Here is a 14104-nt window from a genome sequence, read left to right as displayed (position 1 = left end):
CACTCCCAGCTTTCTCCCCAAACTGAAACTAAAAACTGCAAAATGGCTGAGCTAAAGCCCAACTCCACCCACACTCTGACATCACTGCATTTCTTAAAGGTACATTGCTTAAACATCCATTTCTTAAAGGCACTCTCACATGACATAAAACACTTAGCCAGCAACCACTGCGCTCCGCACGAGAACACCTCAGGGAAAAGAAAAACTACTTACCAGTCACCAGCCAATCACTTACCTGCAGGCTGTGACGTCACGGTTCAACCTCTTTCTACTTCTACCTGCCCTCGAGTCTCCCTCTTGATCTTTACTCGGCTGGGTTCCTTCCAGTGATTGTTTTTTTTGTTAGAGGAGGAGGTAGGGAGGGAAACACTGAGGAAGTGTTTGGGGTGTAACTGTCACTTGACAACAGCTCATCCACAAACCACCTTCAAGATACAGTGACCGCAATGCACTGATGCAAATTTTCCCCGCAACAGCCAATCAGCAGCTCCGCTCAGCTGCCCTCTGCTGGATACTTCCCTTCACTTGAATACGAAGGCTGTCTTGCTCAGGTACACGTTCTGGATACAGTGACCGCAATGCACTGATGCATATTTTACCCGCAACAGCCAATCAGCAGCTCCGCTCTACAGCCCTCTGCTGGATCCAGTTGGGCAGCACAGTGTCCAGTTGAGCAGCACAGTGTCCAGTTGGGCTGTGCAGTGTCCAGTTGGGTAGCTCAGTGTCCAGTTGGGCTGCACAGTGTCCAGTTGGGTAGCACAGTGTCCAATTGGGCAGCACAGTGTCCAGTTGGGCTGTACAGTGTCCAGTTGGGCAGCACAGTGTCCAGTTGGGCTGTGCAGTGTCCAGTTGGGCTGTGCAGTGTCCAGTTGGGCTGTGCAGTGTCCAGCTGGGCTGTGCAGTGACCAGTTGGGCAGCACAGTGTCCAGTTGGGCAGCACAGTGTCCAGTTGGGCAGCAGAGTGTGCAGTTGGGCTGCACAGTGTCCAGTTGGGCAGCACAGTGTCCAGTTGGGCTGTGCAGTGTCCAGTTGGGCTGTACAGTGTCCAGTTGGGCTGTGCAGTGTCCAGTTGGGCTGCACAGTGTCCAGTTGGGCTGCACAGTGTCCAGTTGGGCTGCGCAGTGTCCAACTGGGTAGCTCAGTGTCCAGTTGGGCTGCACAGTGTCCAGTTGGGTAGCACAGTGTCCAATTGGGCTGCACAGTGTCCAGTTGGGCTGTGCAGTGTCCAGTTGGGCTGCACAGTGTCCAGTTGGGGAGCACAGTGTCCAGTTGGGCTGCACAGTGTCCAGTTGGGTGCACAGTGTCCAGTTGGTCTGCGCAGTGTCCAGTTGGGCTCTGCAGTGTCCAGTTGGGCTGTGCAGTGTCCAGTTGGGCAGCTCAGTGTCCAGTTGGGCAGCTCAGTGTCCAGTTGGGCTGCACAGTGTCCAGTTGGGCAATGCAGTGTCCGGTTGGTCTGTGCAGTGTCCAGTTGGGCAGCACAGTGTCCAGTTGGGCTGTGCAGTGTCCAGTTGAGCAGCTCAGTGTCCAGTTGGGCTGCACAGTGTCCAGTTGGGCTGCGCAGTGTCCAACTGGGTAGCTCAGTGTCCAGTTGGGCTGCACAGTGTCCAGTTGGGCTGCACAGTGTCCAGTTGGGCTGTGCAGTTTCCAGTTGGGCAGCACAGTGTCCAGTTGGGCTGTGCAGTGTCCAGTTGGGCTGTGCAGTGTCCAGTTGGGCTGTGCAGTGTCCAGTTGGGCTGCGCAGTGTCCAGTTGGGCTGCACAGTGTCCAGTTGGGCTGTGCAGTGTCCAGTTGGGTAGCACAGAGTCCAGTTGGGCTGTGCAGTGTCCAGTTGGGCTGCACAGAGTCCAGTTGGGCTGTGCAGTGTCCAGTTGGGCAACACAATGTCCAGTTGGGGAGCACAGTGTCCAGTTGGGCTGTGCAGTGTCCAGTTGGGCTGCACAGTGTCCAGTTGGGCTGTGCAGTGTCCAGTTGGGCTGCACAGTGTCCAGTTGGGCTGTGCAGTGTCCAGTTGGGCTGTGCAGTGTCCAGTTGGGCTGTGCAGTGTCCAGTTGGGCTGCACAGTGCCCAGTTGGGCTGTGCAGTGTCCAGTTGGGCTGTGCAGTGTCCAGTTGGGCTGTGCAGTGTCCAGTTGGGCTGTGCAGTGTCCAGTTGGGCTGCACAGTGCCCAGTTGGGCTGTGCAGTGTCCAGTTGGGCTGTGCAGTGTCCAGTTGGGCTGTGCAGTGTCCAGTTGGGCTGTGCAGTGTCCAGTTGTGCAACACAGTGTCCAGTTGGGCTGTGCAGTGTCCAGTTGGGCTGTGCAGTGTCCAGTTGGGCTGCACAGTGTCCAGTTGGGCTGCACAGTGTCCAGTTGGGCTGTGAAGTGGCGAGTGATGGTCGAGTAATAAAAATATTCCATCAAGCTTTAATTTCCTTCATTTGAGCCTCTTTACTACATCTTGTGAAACTCCAGTGGTGCTCAGCTGCAGTTTTTTTTAAAGCTAAGGGCTGTTTGTTCTGCTGGATTCCCTTGTTACAGCGACGTGGCCACGGATTGGATCTGGAACCGGGTCCTCCGTCTCAAGGCAGCTGCTGCAGGGTTCTAGTCGCAAGAGCATCAGTAACCACGTGTCTGTGGCTCATTTACCACATGTAGCGAGTGCTGAGAGTATTGGATAACACAGATATATTTAATTACCACAACTAAATCTAGCAACACCACTCCTCTTGTAGGCCCACTAGCAGACTGCTGGAGGAAGAGTCCAATACATATTACATAAGAACTAGGAGCAGGAGTCGGCCATCTGGCCCCTCGAGCCTGCTCCGCCACTCAATTAGATCATGGCTGATCTTTTGTGGACTCAGCTCCACTTTCCAGCCCGAACACCATAACCCTTAATCCCTTTATTCTTCAAAAAACTATCTATCTTTACCTTAAAAACATGTAATGAAGGAGCCTCAACTGCTTCACTGGGCAAGGAATTCCTTAGATTCACAACCCTTTGGGTGAAGAAGTTCCTCCTAAACTCAGTCCTAAATCTACTTCCCCTTATTTTGAGGCTATGTCCCCTAGTTCTGCTGTCACCCGCCAGTGGAAACAACCTGCCCGCATCTATCCTATCTATTCCCTTCATAATTTTAAATGTTTCTATAAGATCCCCCCTCATCCTTCTAAATTCCAATGAGTACAGTCCCAGTCTACTCAACCTCTCCTCATAATCCAACCCCTTCAGCTCTGGGATTAACCTAGTGAATCTCCTCTGCACACCCTCCAGCGCCAGTACGTCCTTTCTCAAGTAAGGAGACCAAAACTGAACACAATACTCCAGGTGTGGCCGCACTAACACCTTATACAATTGCAACATAACCTCCCTAGTCTTAAACTCCATCCCTCTAGCAATGAAGGACAACATTCCATTTGCCTTCTTAATCACCTGTTGCACCTGTAAACCAACTTTTTGCAACCCATTATAGGGATTCCATTCCTTCCTTTCGATTTAATCCCTCTCTGTCCCCGTTAATGCGTGGAATTATTTAGCCCTGCGGTACTCAGCGATGGCTGAGTGGATATTATTGTATTTCATCGTTCTCTCTGATGAATAGCACAGTCCTGTGGTTCCAGCTTCTGATTATAATTCTCCCTTTACCTTGTGATTGTTCAGCGTCAACGCTCTGCTCGATGTTGGCCTCCAGCATGTGGACACTGGCACGCAGATTGAGCACCAGCTGATCCTCCACAAGAGGGAGTTCTTTGTCAATGGTGATGTGAAGATGATACCAGACCCACCACCACTCACACGTTTGCCTTCCGAAGAGATTGCAAAGGATGGCGAGCTAACAATTGAGCAGCTCCAAAACCTCTATCGGCAGTTCCTGCTGGTAGCACCCACAGGTGAGCCCTCAGTCAAAGGAAAGCTGTAATAGACTTATCAAGTGTGGGGGAGCACACTTCAAAGGTGTTGGTCCTGGCAGACTCTCCAATGCTGCTCGTTGAACCAGGTGTGACATTAATGGCAGAGTGGGGGATGTGCCGGGCCATGAGGTTGCAGATTGTGGCTGAATACAATTCTGCTGCTGCTGATGGTCCACAGCGCCTAATGGATGCCAGGTCTTAAGTTGATACGTCCGTCCAAAGTCTATCTCAGTTAGCACAGTGGTAGTGCCTCACAACACGATGGAGGGTATCCTCAATGTGAAGACGGGGCTTTGTCTCCACACGGTGGTCACTTCTACCAACACTGTCATGGACAGATACATCTGCAGCAGGCAGATTGGTGAGGATGAGGTCGAGTATGTTTTTCCCTTTTGCTGGTTTCCTCACCACCCAGTCTGACTGATATGGCCTTCAGGGCCAGGGCAGTTCAGTTGAAATGGTTGTGTTCCTTTTGTTGTATCTTGATTTATTGCTGAAATTCTAGAAACATATGTATATAGACAGAGCCAAAGATGCAAGACGATACTTTGAATGTGAGCATTTCGGTAATTAAGTCTTAAGTTTCTGGAATCTATCTTTTCATTTCCCTGAGGAAGGAGCAGTGCTCCAAAAGCTACAGTGGCAATGGAACCTGGAGGCAAAGTGGTTTGACCTGTTATACTGAGCTCTTTGCCTGTTACTGATCTGCCTTTCATCAGTTAACCTCGCTGTTAACTACTGTTTGTCTCGAAGCAGCACAGGGACCTTGACCAGTGAAGAAGAAGAGGCAATAGGGCAGGAGTTTCACCTTCTACAATTGCAAGGAAAGGTCCTGTGGGGTATTTCCGTGTGGTATTCCCGTGGGGTATTTCCGTGGGGTATTCCCGCGGGGTAATCATGTGGGGTATTTCCGTGGGGTATTCCCGTGGGGTATTCCCGTGGGGTATTCCCGTGCGGTATTGCCGTGGGGTATTCCCGCGGGGTATACCCGTGGGGTATTGCCATGGGGTATACCCGTGGGGTATTCCCGTTGGGTATTCCCGTGGGGTATTCCCGCGGGGTATTCCCGTGGGGTATTCCCGTGGGGTATTGCCGTGGGGTATTCCCGTGGGGTATTCCCGTGGGGTATTGCCGTGGGGTATTCCCGCGGGGTATACCCGTGGGGTATTGCCGTGGGGTATACCCGTGGGGTATTCCCGTGGGGTATTCCCGTGGGGTATTCCCGCGGGGTATTCCCATGAGGTATTCCTGCGGGGTATTCACATGGGGTATTCCCGTGGGGTATTCCCGTGGGGTATTCCCGTGGGGTATTCCCGTGGGGTATTCCCGCGGGGTATTCCCGTGGGGTATTCCCGTGGGGTATTCCCACGGGGTATTCCCGTGGGGTATTCCCGTGGGGTATTCCCGTGGGGTATTCACGTGGGGTATTCCCGCTGGGTATTCACGTGGGGTATTCCCGCGTGGTATTCCCGTGGGGTATTCCCGTGGGGTATTCCCGCGCGGTATTCCCTTGGGGTATTCCCGTGCGGTATTCCCGTGGGGTATTCCCGCGCGGTATTCCCTTGGGGTATTCCCGTGCGGTATTCCCGTGGGGTATTCCCGTGGGGTATTGCCGTGGGGTATTCCCGTGGGGTATTCCCTTGGGGTATTCCCGTGGGGTATTCCCGTGGGGTATTCCCGTGGGGTATTGCCGTGGGGTATTCCCGTGGGGTATTCCCTTGGGGTATTCCCGTGGGGTATTCCTGCGCGGTATTCCCTTGGGGTATTCCCGTGGGGTATTCCCGTGGGGTATTCCCGTGGGGTATTCCCGTGGGGTATTCCCATGCAGTAGACCCGTGGTATATTCTGTTTGGGTTACTTTGGTTTTCTGTGGGGTTTTCTGTGGTTTCTAAGGGTTTTGATGGGTTTATTATGTGGGATCCTAAGGGTTTTGATGGGTTTATTATGTGGGATCCTAAGGGTTTTGATGGGTTTATTATGTGGGATCCTAAGGGTTTCTATGGGTTTTCTTTGGGGTTTGGTTGGGATTCTCTGAGGTTCTAAGGGTTTCTGTGTGTTCCTCTGGGTTTTTTCTAGGTTTAGATGGGTTTAAAAGGGGTTCTAAGGGTTAATGTGTGTTTCTATGGGTTTCTATGGCAGACAGAAAAGTGGAGCTCAGAACAAAATCAACACAACCATGGTTTTACTGGATGGTGAAGCAGGTCATCGGGCTAATCCTGCTCCGAAACCCTATGTTCCTCACAGCCTGAATAAAATCATGGTTTTGCTGCTGGATTATGATTGTAACTCCTTCTTGTTTCTATTGCAGGGTTAATGCTGAAAAAGACATTCATTGAGCTTTTACAGGATCTCGTCTCACTGGACCTTAGCACTGAACAACTGCCTGATCAATGGAAGGCTATGTCTTACACACAGGTGGACCGATTCTTTTAAAAAAATAAATTTAGAGTACCCAATTCATTTTTTCCTGTTCCTGTGCTGTATTGTTCTTGGTTCTTTGTATCTGTACTGATGTTAATCCAGCTCCCTCAGACTGTTACTCAGTAACCCCTCTCCCCCAGCACCCTCACACTGTCACTCAGTAACCCCTCTCCCCCAGCTCCCTCACACTGTCACTCAGTAACCCCTCTCCCCCAGCTTCCTCACACTGTCACTCAGTAACCCCTCTCCCCTAGCTCCCTCACACTGTCACTCAGTAACCCCTCTCCCCCAGCTTCCTCACACTGTCACTCAGTAACCCCTCTCCCCCAGCACCCTGTGTTACTGACTGTATCTCTACTGATGTTAATCCAGCTCCCTCTCACTGTCACTCAGTAACCCCTCTCCCCCAGCACCCTGTGTTACTGACTGTATCTGTACTGATGTTAATCCAGCTCCCTCAGACTGTCACTCAGTAACCCCTCTCCCCCAGCTCCCTGTGTTACTGACTGTATCTCTACTGATGTTAATCCAGCTCCCTCACACTGTCACTCAGTAACCCCCCTCTCCCCCAGCACCCTGTGTTACTGACTGTATCTCTACTGATGTTAATCCAGCTCCCTCACACTGTCACTCAGTAACCCCTCTCCCCCAGCTCCCTGCGTTACTGACTGTATCCCTACTGATGTTAATCCAGCTCCCTCACACTGTCACTCAGTAACCCCACTCTCCCAGCACCCTGTGTTACTGACTGTATCTCTACTGATGTTAATCCAGCTCCCTCACACTGTCACTCAGTAACCCCTCTCCCCCCAGCACCCTGTGTTACTGACTGTATCCCTACTGATGTTAATCCAGCTCCCTCACACTGTCACTCAGTAACCCCTCTCCCCCCAGCACCCTGTGTTACTGACTGTATCTCTACTGATGTTAATCCAGCTCCCTCAGACTGTCACTCAGTAACCCCTCTCCCCCAGCACCCTGTGTTACTGACTGTATCTCTACTGATGTTAATCCAGCTCCCTCACACTGTCACTCAGTAACCCCCCTCTCCCCCAGCACCCTGTGTTACTGACTGTATCTCTACTGATGTCAATCCAGCTCCCTCAGACTGTCACTCAGTAACCCCTCTCCCCCAGTACTGTGTTACTGACTGTATCTCTACTGATGTTAATCCAGCTCCCTCAGACTGTCACTCAGTAACCCCTCTCCCCCAGCACCCTGTGTTACTGACTGTATCTCTACTGATGTTAATCCAGCTCCCTCAGACTGTCACTCTGTAACCCCTCTCCCCCAGCACCCTGTGTTACTGACTGTATCTCTACTGATCCAGCTCCCTCACACTGTCACTCAGTAACCCCTCTCCCCCCAGCTCCCTCACACTGTCACTCAGTAACCCCTCTCCCCCAGCTCCCTCACACTGTCACTCAGTAACCCCTCTCCCCCAGCTCCCTCACACTGTCACTCAGTAACCCCTCTCCCCCCAGCTCTCTCACACTGTCACTCAGTAACCCCTCCCCCCAGCACCCTGTGTTACTGACTGTATCTGTACTGATGTTAATCCAGCTCCCTCACACTGTCACTCAGTAACCCCTCTCCCCCAGCACCCTGTGTTACTGACTGTATCTCTACTGATGTTAATCCAGCTCCCTCACACTGTCACTCAGTAACCCCTCTCCCCCGGCTCCCTGTGTTACTGACTGTATCTCTACTGATGTTAATCCAGCTCCCTCACACTGTCACTCAGTAACCCCTCTCCCCCAGTACTGTGTTACTGACTGTATCTCTACTGATGTTACTCCAGCTCCCTCACACTGTCACTCAGTAACCCCTCTCCCCCAGCTCCCTCACACTGTCACTCAGTAACCCCTCTCCCCCAGCACCCTGTGTTACTGACTGTATCTCTACTGATGTTAATCCAGCTCCCTCTCACTGTCACTCAGTAACCCCTCTCCCCCAGCTCCCTGTGTTACTGACTGTATCCCTACTGATGTTAATCCAGCTCCCTCACACTGTCACTCAGTAACCCCACTCTCCCAGCACCCTGTGTTACTGACTGTATCTCTACTGATGTTAATCCAGCTCCCTCACACTGTCACTCAGTAACCCCTCTCCCCCCAGCACCCTGTGTTACTGACTGTATCCCTACTGATGTTAATCCAGCTCCCTCACACTGTCACTCAGTAACCCCTCTCCCCCCAGCACCCTGTGTTACTGACTGTATCTCTACTGATGTTAATCCAGCTCCCTCAGACTGTCACTCAGTAACCCCTCTCCCCCAGCTCCCTGTGTTACTGACTGTATCCCTACTGATGTTAATCCAGCTCCCTCACACTGTCACTCAGTAACCCCCCTCTCCCCCAGCACCCTGTGTTACTGACTGTATCTCTACTGATGTTAATCCAGCTCCCTCAGACTGTCACTCAGTAACCCCTCTCCCCCAGCTCCCTGCGTTACTGACTGTATCCCTACTGATGTTAATCCAGCTCCCTCACACTGTCACTCAGTAACCCCACTCTCCCAGCACCCTGTGTTACTGACTGTATCTCTACTGATGTTAATCCAGCTCCCTCACACTGTCACTCAGTAACCCCTCTCCCCCCAGCACCCTGTGTTACTGACTGTATCCCTACTGATGTTAATCCAGCTCCCTCACACTGTCACTCAGTAACCCCTCTCCCCCCAGCACCCTGTGTTACTGACTGTATCTCTACTGATGTTAATCCAGCTCCCTCAGACTGTCACTCAGTAACCCCTCTCCCCCAGCACCCTGTGTTACTGACTGTATCTCTACTGATGTTAATCCAGCTCCCTCACACTGTCACTCAGTAACCCCCCTCTCCCCCAGCACCCTGTGTTACTGACTGTATCTCTACTGATGTTACTCCAGCTCCCTCACACTGTCACTCAGTAACCCCTCCCCCCAGCACCCTGTGTTACTGACTGTATCTCTACTGATGTTAATCCAGCTCCCTCAGACTGTCACTCAGTAACCCCTCTCCCCCAGTACTGTGTTACTGACTGTATCTCTACTGATGTTAATCCAGCTCCCTCAGACTGTCACTCAGTAACCCCTCTCCCCCAGCACCCTGTGTTACTGACTGTATCTCTACTGATGTTAATCCAGCTCCCTCACACTGTCACTCAGTAACCCCCCTCTCCCCCAGCACCCTGTGTTACTGACTGTATCTCTACTGATGTTAATCCAGCTCCCTCAGACTGTCACTCAGTAACCCCTCTCCCCCCAGCACCCTGTGTTACTGACTGTATCTCTACTGATGTTAATCCAGCTCCCTCACACTGTCACTCAGTAACCCCTCTCCCCCGGCTCCCTGTGTTACTGACTGTATCTCTACTGATGTTAATCCAGCTCCCTCACACTGTCACTCAGTAACCCCTCTCCCCCAGTACTGTGTTACTGACTGTATCTCTACTGATGTTACTCCAGCTCCCTCACACTGTCACTCAGTAACCCCTCTCCCCCAGCTCCCTCACACTGTCACTCAGTAACCCCTCTCCCCCAGCACCCTGTGTTACTGACTGTATCTCTACTGATGTTAATCCAGCTCCCTCTCACTGTCACTCAGTAACCCCTCTCCCCCAGCTCCCTGTGTTACTGACTGTATCCCTACTGATGTTAATCCAGCTCCCTCACACTGTCACTCAGTAACCCCACTCTCCCAGCACCCTGTGTTACTGACTGTATCTCTACTGATGTTAATCCAGCTCCCTCACACTGTCACTCAGTAACCCCTCTCCCCCCAGCACCCTGTGTTACTGACTGTATCCCTACTGATGTTAATCCAGCTCCCTCACACTGTCACTCAGTAACCCCTCTCCCCCCAGCACCCTGTGTTACTGACTGTATCTCTACTGATGTTAATCCAGCTCCCTCAGACTGTCACTCAGTAACCCCTCTCCCCCAGCTCCCTGTGTTACTGACTGTATCCCTACTGATGTTAATCCAGCTCCCTCACACTGTCACTCAGTAACCCCCCCTCTCCCCCAGCACCCTGTGTTACTGACTGTATCTCTACTGATGTTAATCCAGCTCCCTCACACTGTCACTCAGTAACCCCTCTCCCCCAGCTCCCTGCGTTACTGACTGTATCCCTACTGATGTTAATCCAGCTCCCTCACACTGTCACTCAGTAACCCCACTCTCCCAGCACCCTGTGTTACTGACTGTATCTCTACTGATGTTAATCCAGCTCCCTCACACTGTCACTCAGTAACCCCTCTCCCCCCAGCACCCTGTGTTACTGACTGTATCCCTACTGATGTTAATCCAGCTCCCTCAGACTGTCACTCAGTAACCCCTCTCCCCCAGCACCCTGTGTTACTGACTGTATCTCTACTGATGTTAATCCAGCTCCCTCACACTGTCACTCAGTAACCCCCCTCTCCCCCAGCACCCTGTGTTACTGACTGTATCTCTACTGATGTTACTCCAGCTCCCTCACACTGTCACTCAGTAACCCCTCCCCCCAGCACCCTGTGTTACTGACTGTATCTCTACTGATGTTAATCCAGCTCCCTCAGACTGTCACTCAGTAACCCCTCTCCCCCAGTACTGTGTTACTGACTGTATCTCTACTGATGTTAATCCAGCTCCCTCAGACTGTCACTCAGTAACCCCTCTCCCCCAGCACCCTGTGTTACTGACTGTATCTCTACTGATGTTAATCCAGCTCCCTCAGACTGTCACTCAGTAACCCCTCTCCCCCCCAGCACCCTGTGTTACTGACTGTATCTCTACTGATGTTAATCCAGCTCCCTCACACTGTCACTCAGTAACCCCTCTCCCCCGGCTCCCTGTGTTACTGACTGTATCTCTACTGATGTTAATCCAGCTCCCTCACACTGTCACTCAGTAACCCCTCTCCCCCAGTACTGTGTTACTGACTGTATCTCTACTGATGTTACTCCAGCTCCCTCACACTGTCACTCAGTAACCCCTCTCCCCCCAGCTCCCTCACACTGTCACTCAGTAACCCCTCTCCCGCCAGCACCCTGTGTTACTGACTGTATCTCTACTGATGTTAATCCAGCTCCCTCACACTGTCACTCAGTAACCCCTCTCCCCCCAGCACCCTGTGTTACTGACTGTATCTCTACTGATGTTAATCCAGCTCCCTCAGACTGTCACTCAGTAACCCCTCTCCCCCAGTACTGTGTTACTGACTGTATCTCTACTGATGTTAATCCAGCTCCCTCACACTGTCACTCAGTAACCCCTCTCCCCCAGTACTGTGTTACTGACTGTATCTCTACTGATGTTAATCCAGCTCCCTCACACTGTCACTCAGTAACCCCTCTCCCCCAGCACCCTGTGTTACTGACTGTATCTCTACTGATGTTAATCCAGCTCCCTCACACTGTCACTCAGTAACCCCTCTCCCCCCAGCACCCTGTGTTACTGACTGTATCTCTACTGATGTTAATCCAGCTCCCTCACACTGTCACTCAGTAACCCCTCTCCCCCAGTACTGTGTTACTGACTGTATCTCTACTGATGTTAATCCAGCTCCCTCACACTGTCACTCAGTAACCCCTCTCCCCCAGCACCCTGTGTTACTGACTGTATCTCTACTGATGCTAATCCAGCTCCCTCACACTGTCACTCAGTAACCCCTCTCCCCCCAGCACCCTGTGTTACTGACTGTATCTCTACTGATGCTAATCCAGCTCCCTCACACTGTCACTCAGTAACCCCTCTCCCCCCAGCACCCTGTGTTACTGACTGTATCTCGACTGATGCTAATCCAGCTCCCTCACACTGTCACTCAGTAACCCCTCTCCCCCCAGCACCCTGTGTTACTGACTGTATCTCTATTGATGTTAATCCAGCTCCCTCAGACTGTCACTCAGTAACCCCTGTCCCCCAGCTCCCTCACACTGTCACTCAGTAACCCCTCTCCCCCAGATCCTGTGTTACTGATCTGTGGTGATATAACCACTGTATATATGTGTGCTGCAGTAGGGGGATGTATGGCTGTACCTGTAATACAGGTTCCTCCGGTAAACCCCTGCCGGCTAGCTCCGCCCACAGGGAGCTTGTGTATAAATATGCGCTAACTTCACTGAGATATTATTCTACAGCTGCCACCGGAGGAATAGCATCTCACAGCAATAAAGCCTCTCTTGTACTTCACTCGAGTCTTTGTGTACAATTGTTAGCGCCACATGATCTAACTGGTGTTAATCCCTCAGTGTGAGTTTCAATCTCTTATTTTAATTGATTGCTGTTCGCTCTCTTCGCAGGTGTTGGATATCACACGGACTCTGACTCCAGAGTCAGATTTGTTGGACTGGCGACGATTTCTGCTGTCAGCTGCACAGCCATGGCCGTACCCATCGCTGACCGACTTGCTGGCCACCAAGACCAGGTTCCAGGGGTTAGACACGTCAGAAACTGGCTATGTTACAGAGGAGCAGTACAATCAGGTAAAATCACTGCTTACTGAGACAGGGCGTGCCAGCTCAATGAGGCTATAATGTGCATAGAGCTACAGCACTGGGCAAGCGCACAGACCCTGTGGAGTAAAGGCGCACGCAATCCTGGGTTCGCTGCTGAGGGATGTAACATTTATAACAGCCGAATACAAGCAAAATTCTGCAGATGCTGGAAATGTGAAATGGAAACAGAAAATACTGTTCTGGCAGCATCCCGTAACAGCGACCCCCCCCCCCCCCCCCCCCCCCCCCAGCCAATGGCAGGACCAGCAGGCTCTCCATGACCTCCCTCCTCTCTCTCCCTCATCGGCCATGGCACCTGTTTCCCGATTTTTAAAACCACGAGTGAAACTCACCGCCGGTAATTCCTGAGGTGTAGGTACACCCACAGTGCCGATAGGGAGGGGCTTCCAGGATGTTGCCCCAGTGACAGTGAAGGAACGGCCACATATTCCCAGCTCAGGATAGTGAGTGACTTGGAGGGGACCCTCAGGTGGTGGATTCACCTCGGGGAACAAGGTAACCCTCGTCGCTGGCACCGTGTCCCTGAGTCTGACCAGGTCAGCACCCCCCAATCACGGTGCTGCTCTGTGCGGTGGATTGGCTGGGTGCTGTCTGGGGTTTACTCTGCGGGATCGGTTTAATTGCTGTTTCCCCTCCTTAGCAGAACGCTGCCAGGCATGGTGCCAGTGAATCAGCTGGCGGGACAGTTTGTTCCTTCGTGAAGTCCGTGGGGCATCATGAAGGGCCCTAATTAACGATAGATACCGGGAACGGCCGCAGGAGTCAGCCGTCGGCAAACACCCGGCATTTCCTGCTCACCAGATCACCCCCTCTGTTTCTCTCTCCACAACTGCCAGGCCAGCTGGGTTTATCCAGCATTCCCTGTTTTTACTGACTTTATGTACAGATTTGCTGAGAGGCATAAGAACAACCTTGTGTGGATTTCGAAAATGTACAAGAATGGATATTACAAATAGCATTCATGTGGCAACAGGCAAACCCTGGGGAAATCATCCAGATCACAAACGCAAGGCTAAACAACACAGCCCCACAACACAGGACCACAGTGCAGCCCCACAGCACAAGCCAACAACACAGGCACCAGCGCAGGCCCCCTACACAAGCACCAGCGCAGGCCCCCTACACAGGCACCAGCGCAGACCCCCTACACAGGCACCAGCGCAGGCCCCTACACAGGCACCAGCGCAGGCCCCCTACACAGGCACCAGCGCAGACCCCCTACACAGGCACCAGCGCAGGCCCCCTACACAGGCACCAGCGCAGACCCCCTACACAGGCACCAGCGCAGGCCCCTACACAGGCACCAGCGCAGACCC

At 52.3% G+C, this 14104-nt stretch overlaps 1 protein-coding gene across 1 annotated transcript in view; it reads left to right on the top strand.

Moving 5' to 3' along the window:
- Positions 1-14104, top strand: part of spef2 (sperm flagellar 2) — a 293647-nt gene that overhangs the window by 257832 nt on the left and 21711 nt on the right. Inside the window, 3 exon segments of the mRNA XM_038803926.1 lie at positions 3640-3869; positions 6199-6305; positions 12573-12755. Of these exon segments, the coding sequence (XP_038659854.1) occupies positions 3640-3869; positions 6199-6305; positions 12573-12755 (520 nt within the window).

This window comes from Scyliorhinus canicula, chromosome 8 (assembly GCF_902713615.1).
Source record: "Scyliorhinus canicula chromosome 8, sScyCan1.1, whole genome shotgun sequence".
Lineage (NCBI taxonomy): Eukaryota > Metazoa > Chordata > Chondrichthyes > Carcharhiniformes > Scyliorhinidae > Scyliorhinus > Scyliorhinus canicula.
Note: the sequence above shows the minus strand (reverse complement) of the source record. Positions and strands in the feature narration are given on the sequence as shown.